At 45.8% G+C, this 17,312-nt stretch overlaps 1 protein-coding gene across 1 annotated transcript in view; it reads right to left on the bottom strand.

Annotated features, from left to right (window-relative positions):
- Positions 1 to 17,312, bottom strand: part of LOC135217133 (CCR4-NOT transcription complex subunit 10-A-like) — a gene marked incomplete in the record, with an annotated part of 352,258 nt that overhangs the window by 271,507 nt on the left and 63,439 nt on the right. Inside the window, 1 exon segment of the mRNA XM_064252844.1 lies at positions 1,788 to 1,959. Within this exon segment, the coding sequence (XP_064108914.1) occupies positions 1,788 to 1,959 (172 nt within the window).

The raw sequence follows: 17,312 nt of genomic DNA, 5'->3' as shown, positions 1-17,312 counted from the left end.
AAGATCAAAGGCGAACGAAAAGTGAAAATCAGGTCAGGAGGAACCAACAACGGTGTTGTCGGAACCGGCGACAGAGAAAATCTGATTAGAAAACGGGAATGGTTCCTAGTCCCGCCACCCAGCGGCGGGAGGGTAGATAACCTGATCTACCTGTAGCGTGTGCCGTGAAATTTGAATTTCTGTCGGGGACGACGGAGTCTATAGCTAAGTATATATCTGCCTGGGAAGTTGAATGTACAAAAATATATATTATGTATATGTGTATACATACACTTACTATATATAATGTATATGTATGTGTATATAAAGAAATATTTAATCCCCTTAAATTAGAGGGTATTATTTTACAAGTGGCTATGTAGGGAGTAGGGAATCCTGTAGCAATGGAAGCAACACTCTGGGAATTCTGCTCAGCTGTTAACAGTGTTGTGCCCAAAAAGGAGGCTGGCGATTGATGAGTACCTGAGGATCTAGGCAACATGGATAAATCTACTGCTGCTTTCTTCTGCCTCTTTGACAGACTCTAGTCTGGGACATTAAAAGACTACAATTGTGGGCTACATATGAGTAATGATGGGTTTGTGGTGTAACAAACCTGATCTATTGTGGCTTCTACTTTCTTATACTGCATGGAAAATTTATTATCTTCCATGCTGCCAATCTACTGGAAGTAAACTTCCTTATTAATGCCTCAGTATACACTCTCCCTCCAGAATGAATAGGAGTCAACAACTGTGGGCTGCATATGAGTAATGATAGGTTTGTGGCATAACAAACCTGATCTATTGTGGCTTCTTCTTTCTTATACTGCATGGAAAATTTATTATCCTCCATGCTGACAATCTACTAGAAGTAAACTTCCTTATTTAATGCCTCAGTATACACTCTCCCTCCAGAATGAATAGGAGTCGACAAAGCCAAGGTATGAAGCCTATTCAAGCAGTCAGTCCTTGTTTCTTCACTTGAGGAGGAGACCAATTTGTTTGCCTTGTAGAACAGGATTACAAAGCCAGGTCAGTGAAGAATTCTTGATACACACCTACATGCATAGAACAGTGAAAAAATGGAAGCTTTCACTAAGTGATACAAGGGGCATCCAAAGGATATGGATGCTAATTAGTGCTCCACTTACTTTTCAACTGACAATTCAGCACATTACCCAATTCCAAATGATGGATTGCAGGATTTGTAAGAGTACATAATTTGTTTGATCATATATATCATTTCCTCAATCTTACTACAGTACTTCTGTTTGCTGTAATGCAAAGGTTTGTATCTGCATAAGAAATATTGCATTTAAAACCATCCTTAATCTACTTTCTAAAAATAGTACAGTAAACCCCCAGATTCCCAGACTCACTGATTTACGGATTTCTCTATGGAACATATAGTATATGCATTATTTGTGGAAAATTCACCAATTCACTGCATTCTTTACTGACAAATATTCACTACAGTAATATTTTCATATTTTCATGACTAAATGCACTTTTTTGTGATAAAATTATTAAAATACTCAGGTATACGCATATTTTTTTAGGTTTTTTTGCATTTGAATGATCAAAACAGGTAGTTCTAAGCATTTTAGGGAGTTTTAAGAATTTACAGATTTTATGTATTCGTGTGTGGGGGGGGGGGGGGGGGGGTGGGGGGGGGGGGGGGGGGGGGGGGGCTATGCATGAACCCGCGAATCTGGGGGTCCACTGTATACTACACAATACATGGCATTTAACTTTACCCAATAGGTGGGATTTAACTTATTTACATTTTACATGAAAAAAACTTACTTGTTTTCTTTTTCTTGTGGTGGAGGTTGCTTTGGAGAAGGTGTGTGTGGAAGAGGTTGTGGAAGAAAGGTTGTTTCTGTGTGGGCAATAACTGGTAAAACTTTCTCTGGCTGATATACACCAAGATAACACTCTGCCATTAAAAGACACACACCTATACCAACACTTTCCTCTGTAAAAAAAAATAAAAATAAAAAAAATAATCATAAATGAAGTCCTTGGGTATAAGGATCAACACATATCATCTAACAGCCACTTAGAAAAAGAGTGATCCTCCCTGCAAACTTTTCCTAAAAGCAGCTTGAGTAACACTGTAGAGTCATCTCCAAAGTTTCAATATCTCTCATCTCTCAAATGAGATTTGGGTCATTTAGGAGCAACACCTCAGTGGGCCTGTAATGAAGCAGCACACCTGTAAATCACATCTTGTGAGTTGAAAACATGCAACAAACTAACCATTTTATGAAAACACCACTAAGTTCCACAAAAATTATGATTGGGTTAATTCTGAAGAAAATCCTGATAGTAAAGGTAACTATATGCAAACTATTCTTATTTCAGTACACTTTACATATAATATCCCCCAGCCACACACCCAGTTTTACTTGTTTCATGTTTCAGTAGTGTAATTTGTTGCAGATTTTTGTGGTATACATTATTTGCTTTTCCATGGGGAACTTTCACTAATTTGCAGATTTTTTTCTAAGGACCAAAACTCTAAAATTATTACTAATTAGCTTCTTTTCAAAGAGCAACACTATTCGATAATCAATGTATTTTTTCATAACACTGATTTTATGATAAAATGATTTACAGCCTATGTATAATGCAGTTATGTATCTAGTAAGCTCAGTCCAGGTTGGTCCTCATACTGAGCATAATAGGTGTTTGAATATATCTCTCTCTCTCTCTCTCTCTCTCTCTCTCTCTCTCTCTCTCTCTCTCTCTCTCTCTCTAAGGGTAAATAAGATGTACTTGAAATGATATTGCTGTAAAGATTTTTGATGATACATAGAACATATTGTACAATATTTAATATATTCACTAATTATTTTCATTTTTTTAAGTAAAAGCAGACTGGAAAATAAAATATAAGTGATTAGCAAATATTTTAAATATTGTACATGCTTTATCATAAACAAGTTTACAGTAGTAATATTTCAAATACTTACATTATCCTTACAGAGAGAGAGAGAGAGAGAGAGAGAATTGTACACCTATTATGCTCAGTCCAGGGCCCAACCTGGAATGAGTTTAATAGATACATGACTGCATTATAAGTACAATATGCTCTATTATCCAAAACATTTTAATTCAATATAATTTCAAATATACATCTTACATGAACCTTAGAGAGAGAGAGAGAGAGAGAGAGAGAGAGAGAGAGAGAGAGAGAGAGAGAGAGAGAGAGAGAGAGAGAGAGAGAGAGCATGCACCTATAATGCTCAGTCCAGGGCTAACCTGGAATGAGCTTCATAGAGCATTATTACTTTAAGTACACTGTAAATTATTTTTATCATAAAAATCTGTTTAGTCAAAAACACAATATGAAAAAATATCACAAATTCTTAGTAATTTGTATTTTTCCTAGCTATACTTACCCGGAACTACTATCGTAGGAGAAACCTGGATGTCAATCCAGTATCGACCAGAAAAAACTAGCTATTCCTCCCCCTACCCGAGCCAGGTAATGGGACGTCAATCCAGTATCGACCAGCAAAAACTAGTTACTCCTCCCCCTACCCTAGCCAGGTAATGCCCCAGGGGTTGAAGAGCACACGACCTATGACCCGGTCTCCAGTCCTTTCCATGCCTCTAAGATTCCTGCCCTCAGATACACGGGGAAGGTAGGGAGGGCTTAAAAACTCAATAGTTCTGACGAGGTTCCTGACAGTCTGAATCCTGTTAGGGCCAGAGTGGACATTCCTTGGTGATATCAGTTGAAATGGGGTTGTTCTGAGAAGCGATGGATTTTGTGGAAGTAGTCTGGGAAAATCCACAAGCAGACTGAGAAGGTCCAGGAACCACTCTTTCCTGGGCCAGAATGGAGCTACTAGGGTCTTTGTCACATTCTGGTGTGATTGAAGCTTGTTTAATACCTCTCTTATCATCCCGAAGGGAGGAAAAGCATAAACATCTAGTCCTGTCCAATCTAGCAGCACTGCACCTGTTCTCCATGCTAGTGGTTCTGGAATCGGAGAACAGAAAATAGGGAGGCAATTGTTCCTTGCTGTGGCCAACAGGTCTATTGATGGTCTTCCCCAAAGCTTCCAGAGGTCCTGACACACTCTCTCTCGTTCAGAGTCCATTCTGTCGGTAAAACCTGATTCACACAACTCAGTTCATCTGTAATAATGTTCATTTTTCCTTGGACAAATCTTGGAAAAAGGGTGATCCTCTTCCCGTTCGTCCAGGTGAGGAGATCTCAGCTATCTTGTTGAGAGAGAACGAGTGGGTCCCTATTTGCTTCCGTACGTATGACAACGCTGTGGTGTTGTCTGAATAGATCACTATTTTCCTTCCAGTGACTAGAGGGTTGAACGCTTGTAGTCCTAAGAAGATGACTTTTAATTCTTTCACATTGATGTGTAAGGACTTTTCTCGTTCTGTCTACAGAACGAGATACTCTCCTGTCTCCTAGAAGGGCTCCCCATCTGCTGTCTGAGGCATCTGAGAAGAACTGCAGGTCGGGGGTTTGACACGACTAGGGAAAGATTACAAGAGACTAGGGAAAGTCCTTCTTGTAATCTTTCCCTCGAATGCCACCAACAAAGACCCACTTTTATCTAAACTGTCAAAGGGAAGACTAGCGAGTCCGGTTGCGTCTTCCGAGACCAATTTGCTTTCAGGAAGAACCAAAGCGACCTCATGTGTAGGTGGCCTAACTTGACAAAACTCTCCACTGAAGCCAAGGTCCCGAGGAGGTTCATCCATTCGAGGGCTGAGTAGGATGGGCGAACAAGAAATTGTTGGACTGTCGACAGGCAGGATTCTATCCTCTTCGAGGAGAGAAAAGCCCGAAAAGCTAGAGTCTAGTATCATCCCTAAATAGAGAATCCTCAGAGTTGGAATCAATTGGGACTTCTCCATGTTTATTAGAATACCCAATTGTTGCGTCAAAATAAGGGTCTTCTCTAAGTCCTTCACACACTGACGACTGGAGCGAGCCAGTCGTCTAAGTAAAAAGCTGTGTTGATCCCCATCAAATGCAGCCATTTTCCTAGGGGAGTGAGAATCCGAGTAAATACTTGAGGGGCAGTTGACAGTCCAAAGCAGAGGACTCTGAACTGGAAGATCCTCCTCTTGAAGACAAATCTCAGGAACTTCCTGGAGTTCTGTTGGATGGGGACATGGAAGTATGCATCCTTCATGTCGAGAGACACCATCCAGTCGCCCGGTTGGATGGCCGACATCACCGATCGACTGGTTTCCATTCGGAATTTCGTCTTCCGGATGAAGAGGTTCAGAGCGCTTACATCCAACACGGGTCTCCATCACCCTGATGCCTTGGGGACTATAAAGAGCCTGTTGAAGAATCCTATGGAGTTCTTGTCTGATACCTCCTCTAGGCTTCTATGCTGATGAGTTCTACTTCTTTGGCTAAAGCCAAAGCTCTTGTTGACACTGTCGAGTATGCTGTCAAATAGGTGTATTGGACAGTGGTGGATCCTGCATAAATGGGATCACATATACCTCTTGAAGCACCTGTATTACCCACTGTTCCTCTCCTCTTCGACTCCATTCCTCCCAATAGTCGTGGAGTCTCGCACCAACGGGTGTGTGAAGGACCTTTCGTTCATTCTTATGCTGTTTTAAAGGGAGGTTTCTTGGTAGACTTAGAGGTTGGTCGTAGGTTAGTCCTTGGTCTCTGCTGCCACCTTGACTTGCCTCTTCAAAAGGGGTGCTTTTGTAGAGGGGGATGCTTTAGCTCTCGTCGCTGGAGGTTCCTTAGACCTTCTCGCTGACTGTGAAAGAAGGTCATTAGTAGACTTTTTCTCGAGGTCCGACAGTACCTGTTGAACAGTTTCTTCTGGGAACAGGTGAGACTTACTCAAGGGGGATAACAACAATGACGATTTTTGGTTTGTGATTACTCCTCGAGATGTGAAGGAACACCATCGTTCTCTCGTCCTGAGTACTCCCATAGTAAACAGAGCGGCCAATTCCCCTGAACCATCTCTCACTGCCATGTCCACACAGGACAAAACATTGAGCCAGTCCGCAGAAAATTCTTCATCCAGAGACTGGCAATCTTCTATTTTTCTGGCTAACGCTGCTATTGTCCAATTCAGAAAACTGAAGACTTTGATCCAACTCGGGTGAAGAGAACTACACTTTTGCAGCCAAGAATGCTGCTCTTCTGCGCGAGTCTAAGAGGCCGGAGAAGTCTCCTTGGGAGGAGGCAGATACTCCCAAGGAAGGAACTTCTCCTGTCGCATAAAACCTGTGGGTTTTATTCTGCAGCTTCCACAGAGGGTAGGTAAACGAAGCCTTGCCTGACTCCCTCTTCTTAGCAAGCCACTCTTCTACTTCCTTCAGTGCTTTCTACGAGGACTGAGAGAGAACTGGTTTTGGTAAACCCGACGGCGCTGATCTATTCTTCACGAACATCGACAGAGGAGAAGGTGAAGCTGGCTCAAAAAAGTCTGGATAAGTCTGTAAAAGGAACCTTAACAGACTAGAATAAGCTGAAGAAGCTTTCAATTCCTGGTCTTGAGTTTCCTCTTCTGACAGACGGAAGACACCCCATCATCTTCTTCAGTCTGGTTCATTGCTTTCTTCAAAAAGACCATTAATTCTTGAAATTGATGTCTAAAAGGGCCCAAAGTGGAATCTTCTAACAAAGGTTTGGTCTTCAAATCATCCTTGGTCGAAGTCGAAGTCGTGGCTGTCGTCAGGCTCATCAAAAACGATCGACTGAGAGTCGCAACAATACGAGACGTATGAGGCAAACGAGTCAAAACTCCTATCGATACACGACAAGGCGAGTTGACTTCGCAAGTGAGCGAGCACTGGACCACACGAGGGTCTAAATTCGTCCGAAGCTACACTATCAGAAGAGGACTGACGATCTTCCCAGAAAATCTGGTCCGGAGTGAAACTGCAGGAAGGTTATGGACTCCAGTGCTTCTTGGATTTCTTAATAGGAAGCGACGTACCTCTCACACAAGGGGCATGTCTCTTCAATGGGTGCGACATTAATTCACTCCACACCTGTCGCCTCGACACAGGTGACTGCACTTCTGAGTCAGACAACAACTGCACGTCACTGATATCTATGCCTTTCCAGTGGTGTTTCTTAGGCACTCACGAGTCGACTACTTCGACGGAGTTGGCAACTGACCGTGGGCAACACCCCTCGTCTCCCAGGTGCTGGGGAATGAGACAGTGATCTTCGTCTAGGAGAAATGGGGGGATGGACAGCCGCCTCCTCGGACACAACACCGACACTTGGCCCAATACTGGCCTTTTCACTTAACTTCTCTACAAAAGCACGAAAAGACATCCCTAAATCCATTAAGGATTTCCCCAAGAACTCAAAGTTCTTGTCCATTTTGGACTCTTAACATGGAAATGGTGTTGGGATCGGAAACATGGGATACCTGGAATGGAGTACAGTAGTGCCTCAGGTTACGAAATTAATCCGTTCCGAAGCAGCCTTCGTAACCAGATTTTTTCGTATCTAGAACTACGTTTTACATATAATTGCCTAATTCGTACCAAGCCCTACAAAAACACCACAGTAAATTTTATATTAAGCTAAATTGACCAATAAACAAGGAAATACAACAATTTGGACCATTCAATACCTAACCTAACCATGACTGTACCTGTAAATAAAGTGTATTAGTGTACAGGGTAAAAAAAATACTGTAAGTACATGTACGTACGTATGTAGTAAAATGTGGAAGCTTACCTTTCGAGTGAGGCGATGTCCAAAAGTGGTGACAGAGGAGGAGGACAAATTGCAGAAAACATGAACACTTAACTTTTCGAAACTCATTAAAAAATGGCAGAAAACATGAACACTAAACTTTACGAAACACATTAACAAATGGCAGAAAACATTAACACTTATTGACTATCTCCATCTTCGTCTTCATAGAAGGCATCCTCTTCTTTCTGCGAACTTCAGCAACATTCTTGGGACCCATGGCTAATAACGTAAGTAATTAAGTTCACACACAACACGATAAAGTAACTTACAGTACAACGAAAGCAAAATCCCCAACACGAATTTACGTTAACAAACGAAATCTATGTGAACGAACGAATTCCAGGTGTTTACGATAATGCTGCCGCAAAAAAGGGTCAAGGAACGCCTTTCCATAGAGGCATGATGGGACAGATGCTGACCAATAGGAGAGCATGATCTTACAGCGGTGACTAGCATCAGGAACCAATGGGAGAACGGGAGGATGGTGGCGAGTTTACCGAGTTGGCGGCACACGAGTTGTCTCTACTCTAGCTTTACTACCAGCTCTAAGAGATGCTTTCCTTTTCCTATCTTTGTCCATTTTATCCAAATGAACTTGAAAAGTCTTCCAACCTTGTTCATCTAAACTATGGCACTCATCACAAGTTAATTCCTTGCTACAGCACTGACCCCTACATTTAACACATTTGGAGTGTGGATCGCAACATAGTTTTGCAGTCACTGCTGCAAAACCTAACTGACGATGAACTAGCATCAGACATCTTTGCAGTAACTTGCTAATAACAAGGCAGCTAACTGATGAAGCAAAAAAAACAACCAAGAAATAATACATCACCAAAAGATACAATCCGATATGGCGACAAAAGTCGACTGCAACAAAAAACCACAGTGTTCCTCCGTGGCCAGCAGAAAATGAATTGACAATAGTTAGCTCAGCAATACCAGGTATTCTGAAAAGTGGGCGGGACCTGTATCACCTACACGAATGATGGCAGCGCTGATGCCGCCGCCAGGAAATTTGAATTCTTTACTGCCAGAGGTAAGAAAGCTTACAGCTAATGTAATTGTTTGGTAAGTCACTTATGTGAAACTGACCCTTCGTCCATGGGGCCCTGACCCTCCAGGGAGCTCTGGAGACTGTTCTGGGCAAAAGCCTCGTCTTTGAAGTCCTCCAAGGGCGTCAAGGGACCCGCCACCAGCTGCGGTGTGGGGGGAAGGGGGCTGTTGGCTCCTACCGGAGTCTTCCAAAGTGAACTGAAGCGCCCCCAGGGGCAGAGGCTCCGCCCGAGCCGGGGGGGCTGTCATGGGCCCCCCTCCAGACGTGGGGAGTGGCCCGCCCGGGGAACGTGAAGACGAAAATCCCCACTCCAAACACGTGCTAGGTGGGAGCAGAGGCTCTAGACAGGAGTGAGCCCGTCTGAACTGTGAGGGGGGATGCTTGGGCTACGGGAATTGGAGCAGGATCCACCGGGACTGCAGAGGGAAAGACCCAAGGCTGAACAGAGCACTCCGCGTGCGGATCCACTGCGGGGCCTGCCACCGACCTCAGAGCGGATGGTGGCAGCCGCTCCTACTACGATCTCTGCGATTGCGGATACGACGAGAAGAACGGGACCGGTGGTCCAGGGAGGAGGAGAAAGAACGTCCTCAACTCCCCTCACAACACCTCCTCTTGAATCTACAGCTCCTCCTATGGGAGGACCTGCACGACGAATCCAATGATGACCTGTCCTCTAACAAACGACCCCTCCTCTTGTCTTTCCTGCAACGGCTCCTGGCCTGGGGGTGAGCGGGCAGGGCGGTTGGAACAATCCACGTGGGAGAGAGAGAGGGGGAGTACCCTCCAGGGAGCCTGCTCCACCCGAGAGACCTGTGGACCCAGCTGGGGGAAGGAGGGGCCCCAGAACTGAAACACCTCCCACAAAGGGTCCCAGACCACGGACCGGGGGAACACCTGACTAACTTCATCGGCTCACGACGTCTACTTGGGGGACCCCCTACCTTCGGAGAGGTGGCCGGGACAGTGGAGAGGAGGAGGACAGGCCTATGGGGACACCGGGGAGCCCAAGCGGCACGCTCCACTCCAGAGCAGGGCGGAGATCCTTTGACGCTCGAATTGGTCAACATGGTAGACGGGGTTCCATATCGATTCTAATTACGAAAGCACCCAGATCGAGGGTGATTTGTAAGGTCAGAATCGATATGAACTTATAGCGTCTCTGTTGGCTGATTGGATAGCGTCACTGACTGTCCTGATTTTGTCCCCGTCCACTTGGACGGTGGTTCGATCCCATGGGGGGACGAAATTATTATCAATTAAAAAATTCCCCTTCAGTACATATATGAAAATATATCATTTGGGAGGTAAAGTGAATTTCTGGGCTCAGCTCGTGTCGGCCTATGAAAGGATCCTTAATATCATTCTTTCTAGGCAAAATTAATCTAAAATTACCAGAGAAAAACAAAATTAAGAAAATGTCAGTAAAACTGACTCGCTCACTCTATAAAAGAAGTGTCGGTATGAGAATAGGGGCGAGTGGGATCACTACCACGAGACATTCACCATTTAGACCTTCCAATCAAAATCCCCACTAGAGAGAGCTGATACTAACGGGTGATGCGGCCGCTACTACTACTACTAGGGACACCACGGACAGCAGCGCCCCTAGCGGTCATCCTTAATTATTAGCAGTACGCGTTGTACGCATTTTTTCACTTGTGCTGTTTATCTTTGGATTTACCTCCTTATCCATCATGGAACGTGCTGCCATCGCATCGGCTAAGTTAAGTGCCTCATAAGTAGTATTTTACCGTATTTTAGTCTTCCAGGGACCAGTATTTTCCTTCTAATAGGTCATATACGGTTTCCCGGTCGACTCGTGGCGGCGCCATGCTGCCTCATGTTAAGAATTCCCGGTCTTCCATACTGGGACTTCTTGTACTTATGGGCTTACTATATCACGTTCATCGTTTTTTTTTACATCGCCTTTTTAGCTAGGTTAGCCCGTTTACCAATTCTCTTAGTTTGGTATTTAGGGCTATTCTGTGTTTCTGGCCCAGCATCCCGGCTCTTGCTCTTCATCGGCTATCGCTGGCTCCGAGTAGTCTTCTGTTCCTCGGAACAGTTTGCCTCCTCCTGGGCTTCTTTTTCTTTTACTAAAAGTGTCTTTTTCCACCTTTACGATGTAATTTTAGTTCTATTTAGGGTGTTAGGCTAGCCTAGGTGCATGTACCATGTATTGGTACAGCCTGGTTCACGTGGCCCTCCCACGGTTGTGTTGCTATCGCGGCTTAGGCCACTTGCGGTCACGTGTTCCATTGCACCTTACCCTTCCCCTTCCCTCCCTACCAGGTATAGGGAGGGGTCTGGGGGACCCCTTGGTTGCCATTACAACCTCAGTAGCCTTCTCCCTCCTTCTCTGAGGAGGCCAGGGGTTCTTCCCAGCTGGGGTATAGGGCGACCACATTGTTTCGGGTACCGGGTCACCGAGCGGGTAGTTGTTGGGACGGGGAGGAGTAGGCCACCCCCCCCTCTCTCTCTCCCGCCGCGTTACGCCGGGCACCCCCCCCCCCCATTGCTCAGTCCCACCTTTCCCCTACTATAACGAACGGAGCCTTCCGCCGCACCCGGGGCACCTTTGGTTATAGTTCGTCTGGCTCCGCCAGCGGGCGGGGTGGTCACTACTAGTGGTCTATTGCTTGCCTACTATATCCTTCCTCCGGGCACTCTTCTAGTAGACGGGGGAAAAGTCTGATATTTATTTCGTTATATTTAAGGATATACCCTAATTTTACGATGAATTTTAGTATTATATAACTGTGTGTATACCATCTCCGTCGTTTTCCGTCGTGGTTTCATCTCTCACCACCACACCTGGTTGGATTCTTTCTCCTGTCTCCGGCGTAGCCTTGGACAAACTCCAACCATCTTGTTACCACACGTATTATGGCGGGGCTCTGGTTTAATCTAACTTTCTCGCTCCGGCATGCAGCGGAGCAATTGTTAGGCTGTAAGTGTTCTTCTGATGCTTATGTATCTTTCCACTTACAGGCTACCAACTCTGTACGACCCCTGCGCCCACGATGAGTGCAGGTCTCACGTCGCGTGTGCCACGACTCACAACGCCATGATCGTCTGGCACCCGGAAGCCTGCGCCATCTGTTACGACCTTGTCAGTCAGCTGGTGGGGGGGGTAAGTCGATTTTAGACTTCTTTATCGTATTACTAACAACACTTAGTCATAAGCTTGTTAAACCCCGTCCCCGCCACTAGAAGCTTCATTTGCCTTCTCTTTCAGGCTGCCGGTGTGAGGGAAGTCGCCCTAGCAACCCTGGGAAGGTCTTGGGTGGCGTGGTGGGCGGGGCTTTCGGGGAAGAACACAAATAAAAGAACGCCGCCAAGGGCCAGCCATACATCTTGGATAAGAAGCTGGCCGTTCAGATCTTCCCCGGCGGCAAGTCAACAGGCTACGTTGACCCTAACTCTGCAGCCCCTCTCATCGCCTCCATCCAGCAAGAGGTGCAGCAGTCGTTCAGGGCCGTGGCCACGCAGGAGACGGTCCCAGACGTCGCAACCTTGGACCTAAATATTGAGCCTATGGCGGTAGGTGCGGAGGATTTGTTGGTTGAGGTAGGTGTGTCGGGCGCCCAAGGTCTTTCCTTGGGCGCTCCTGGATCTTCTCCTGTCCCTTCTTCTACTGCTTCTTTCCAAGGCTTTTCGGGATCTGAGATCCCTGCCCGCTCTCCCGCTCTCTCTGTACCCCCAAAGGTGAAGGGACAGAGAGAACTGAAGACCCTCCATAAGACGACTTCTAAAAAGTCGTCGTCGTCTTCTTCAGCTAAGAAGTCTTCGACTTCCTATGCTGACGCGGTGAAGGCTAAGCCGAGCTCTTCATACTCCAAGAGCTCTAGAAGCAAGGCTTCTAAGGAGAAGGCTCGCGCTCCAGCTGAGCCAATGCCTTCTCCGGCCTCCACCGCATCCACTCCGGCAACGCCGGTTGGAGTAGCGGGACCGAGCACCTTTGATCCCACTGCCTTCTCAGCAGTGGTGATGCAACAGGTAGGAGAGATGGTAGGCTCACAGGTCTCCGCCCTCGGAACCAAGTTCGAACAGATGTTCGCACAGCTGTCGAGCACTCTGAGTCAGTCGGGCCAGTCCATCCAAGATCTCTCTAACAGAGTTAGAGAGAATGAGGACCGAGTAGCTGGGCTTGCTCAGGCTCCTCAGCCAGTCTCCCCAGTAGCAGGTGCTGGTATTCTCCAGCTACCTCCTTATGAGTCGCTACCAGCCTTCTCCATGGATAACCCATGGAGAGTGGCCGCTTACGCTCCATTCAAGGACGGTATGATCTCTGTCCCGGAGTGTGGAACTCGAAGGATTGAGGACTTTGAGTTTTATCCTCCGGGATTGACGCAGCCTTTCATTGGATATGCTAGGCTGACCGTGGCGGCACTCACTAGGGAGGACAAGATCTCTAGAGAGAACGTGCTTTATAGTAGAGAGCACGCTCAGCGGGAATGGGTTCACTGCCTTGAGGACTGGGAGTGTACCAACACTAAGCTCCAGGCTTTCAAGAGTCCTTTTACTATTTTTGCGACGGAGGAGGAGGCTTCTCTTCCGTTCGCTACCAAAATAGTGGAAGCGACTCTTCAGGCAGTCCTCAAGGATGAGCCCATGCCACAGCTGAGGGAAGCGGATTCTACTTCTCCGCTCTTTCCAGCCTTCGGAGAATTGTGGGAGAACTTGCCTGCCACTTTCACGCTTGGTAAGCTCAAACCGGACTGTGCAATGGACCAGTTTGGCGAAAAGCTTCCAAGGCTGCCTGATACCTTGATCCAGGCAGAGTTCGACGCTCGAACTAGGTTTGGAAGATCCCTCAATTCTCTAATTATCACTGAGATGGCTGCTCTATCGTATGGCACAGAACCTCTATTTAAGATTCTGGCCAAGTCTCAGCTTCAAACGGTTCAGACGGATGCTTTCGACTTCTTCCAAGCTAGGAGGAACTGCTGAAAGCACGTTCTGCAGGAATGCACTATTAGGCACGAACCTAATAGACTCCTGGCTTCCAGCATGTGGGGGGCGGACCTCTTCCCAGAGTCCGCTGTGAATGAGGTGCACCATGAGGCTGCTAGGCTCAACCAGAGCCTTAGAGCTAGGTGGGGTATCTCCTCTAAGAGGAAACAAGAATCCGCCCCCGCTGCTGGTAAGAAACTAAAGAAGTCTGGTAAAAGGTTCCAGCCTTACCAAAAACATCAGCAGCAACAGCAATTCGTTCAGGCCGTCCCAGTTACCCAACAGGGACAACCTTCAACCTCAAAACAGACCCAACCCATCCTCCTGTTGTCTCCTCAGTCGCAACCCTCGACCTCCTACGCACTCTCGCCGGCCTTCAACCCTATGTATGAAGGTCAGGCTTATCCTCCCTTTAATAGGCAGTTGAGAGGTAGCAGAGCGAGAGGCCACTTTCGCCAGCGTGGCACAGGAAGAGCGACAAGGGGTAGGCAGTTCAGAGGAGGGCGTGGAGGTCAACCCGCCCAACAACAGTGAGGCTCCCCAGGTAGGAGGGAGGCTGTTCCTCTTCCGTCACAGGTGGGGGTTCAGCAATTGGGCACAGAGCATAGTGTCCAAGGGATTGGGTTGGAGTTGGATCAAAGATCCTCCTCCAATCAAATCATTTTATCAGGAACCTTCAAAGGAATTGACAGATTATGCGAGCGAACTCCTTCAGAAAGGAGCTATTGCGAGAGTCAAGCATCTAAAATTTCAAGGTCGCTTATTCAGCGTGCCAAAGAAAGGCTCAACAAAAAGAAGGGTAATCTTAGACTTGTCAAGGCTAAACTCTTTCATTCGTTGCGACAAGTTCAAAATGCTTACCATCTCGCAGGTAAGGACCTTACTTCCTCGTGGAGCCGTCACATGCTCCATCGATCTTACAGACGCATACTATCATATCCCTATAGCCAGGCACTTCCGCCCATTCCTAGGATTCAGACTAGGAAATCAGACATTCTCATTCAAAGTGATGCCCTTCGGTCTGAATGTAGCCCCCAGGGTATTCACGAAAATAGCAGAAGTGGTGGTGCAGCAATTGAGAACTCAGGGGATAATGGTAGCAGCATACCTCGACGATTGGTTGATCTGGGCACCAACAGTCGAGGAATGTCTCAAAGCCACGAAAAAGGTAGTTCAATTTCTGGAACATCTGGGGTTCCAGATAAACAAAACGAAATCCAGACTTACTCCAGAGTCTCGTTTTCAGTGGCTAGGAATCCAATGGATTTGTCTTCCCACAATCTGTCAATTCCAGTGGTCAAACGGAAAGAAATAGCCAAGTCTGTGAAACAATTTCTCAAATGCAAACAAACATCAAGGAGAAGCCAGGAAAGAATCCTAGGTTCTCTTCAGTTTGCCTCAGTGACAGACATCCTCCTGAAAGCAAGGCTGAAAGATATAAACCGAGTTTGGCGATCGAGAGCAAACGCCAAATCTCGAGACAAGTTGTCAGTAATTCCACAGATCCTTCGCAATCAACTCCGTCCATGGACAAAAGTGAAGAACCTGGCCAAACTAGTACCCCTTCAATATCCCCTTCCAGTGTTAACCATTCACACGGATGCCTCACTGTCCGGGTGGGGGGGATATTCTCAATTCAAACAAGTTCAGGGGACTTGGTCAGTTCAGTTCCGCCAGCTCCACATAAACGTTTTGGAAGCAATGGCAGTATTTCTTACCCTGAAGAGACTTCTTCCCCCGAAAAAGTCTCATCTAAGACTAGTTTTGGACAGTGCAGTGGTAGTTCATTGCATCAACAGGGGAGGGTCCAAATCCAAACATGTGAACCATGTCATGATAGCCATCTTTGCACTAGCAGACAAACACAAATGGCATCTGTCCGCCACTCACCTGGCGGGGGTAAGAAATGTGATAGCAGACGCTTTGTCCCGGTCGGTCCCTCTGGAATCAGAATGGTCCCTGGACGACAGGTCATTCCAGTGGATATGCCGGAGAGTCCCAGGTCTCCAAGTAGATCTCTTCGCTTCACAAGCAAACCACAAGCTCCCTTGCTATGTGGCCCCCAACCTGGACCCTCTGGCTTATGCCACGGACGCCCTGTCGTTAGATTGGAATCAGTGGAGAAAAATTTATGTCTTTCCTCCAGTGAATCTTCTCTTGAAAGTCTTGAGCAAGCTGAGGACTTTCAAGGGACTAGTAGCCCTGATTGCTCCAAACTGGCCCAAGAGCAACTGGTATCCTCTGCTTCTGGAATTGGGTCTCCGACCTCAACGGATTCCCAATCCCAAGCTGTCACAATCAGTACAAATGAGGACTGTGTTCGCTTCCTCAGGAATTCTTCAGACCCTAACTTTATGGACTTCATGAAGTTTGCGGCTAACAAAGATGCTAACATTGATCCACAAAACATCCTCTTCCTAGAATCAGATAAGAGAGAGTCAACTATTAGACAATATGACTCAGCTGTTAAAAAATTAGCATCCTTCCTGAAAGAATCAAACACTACAACCATGACAGTTAACTTAGCTATATCCTTTTTCAGATCCTTGTTTGAAAAAGGTTTAGCAGCCAGCACTATTACTACTCATAAATCGGCTTTGAAGAAGATCTTCCAGTTGGGTTTCCACAATGTGTTTGTATATTATGTAAATACCTTATTTATGTAAATACCTTATTTAAGTGAATCTATTTTGTTAAATTGCATTCCATTATTGTATATTACTATGTTTAATATAAGTTAATTTTAAGTACTTTATATTATTGGCTTTCTTTTTATGTCATTGTTTAGAATAAGTTAGCTTTAAGTACTTAGTTTATATTCTGTAATATACCTGATTCACTTATATTATATCCCTCCTTTTTACAACTGATTTTCATTTGTCTTTTTTCCCATCTTGTCTGTTTCTCTGGTACTCTTTCATAGGCCGACACGAGCTGAGCCCAGAAAAAGGATTTTGACGTAGGAAAAATCTATTTCTGGGTGATTGGCTCGTGTCGCCCTATGAAACCCACCCTGTATTTGTTTGCCCTCCCTGCAGGACAAGATGTTCATAGATTAAGGATGACCGCTAGGGGCGCTGCTGTCCGTGGCGTCCCTAGTAGTAGTAGTAGCGGCCGCATCACCCGTTAGTATCAGCTCTCTCTAGTGGGGATTTTGATTGGAAGGTCTAAATGGTGAATGTCTCGTGGTAGTGATCCCACTCGCCCCTATTCTCATACCGACACTTCTTTTATAGAGTGAGCGAGTCAGTTTTACTGACATTTTCTTAATTTTGTTTTTCTCTGGTAATTTTAGATTAATTTTGCCTAGAAAGAATGATATTAAAGATCCTTTCATAGGGCGACACGAGCCAATCACCCAGAAATAGATTTTTCCTACGTCAAAATCCTTTTTAGATATTAAAGGACATTTGTAGTTTGAATTGATATATAAATGGATCACGGTTCGATGTGATAATTATTCATAACAAAAGGCTACGTGCTGTCAAACGCTCGAATTGGCCAACATGGTAGACGGGGTTCCATATCGATTCTAATTACGAAAGCACCCAGATCGAGGGTGATTTGTAAG

This window comes from Macrobrachium nipponense, chromosome 19 (genome assembly GCF_015104395.2).
Source record: "Macrobrachium nipponense isolate FS-2020 chromosome 19, ASM1510439v2, whole genome shotgun sequence".
Classification (NCBI taxonomy): Eukaryota; Metazoa; Arthropoda; class Malacostraca; order Decapoda; family Palaemonidae; genus Macrobrachium; species Macrobrachium nipponense.
The sequence above is the reverse complement of the archived record's forward strand: the minus strand, read 5'-3'. Positions and strand labels throughout refer to the sequence as shown.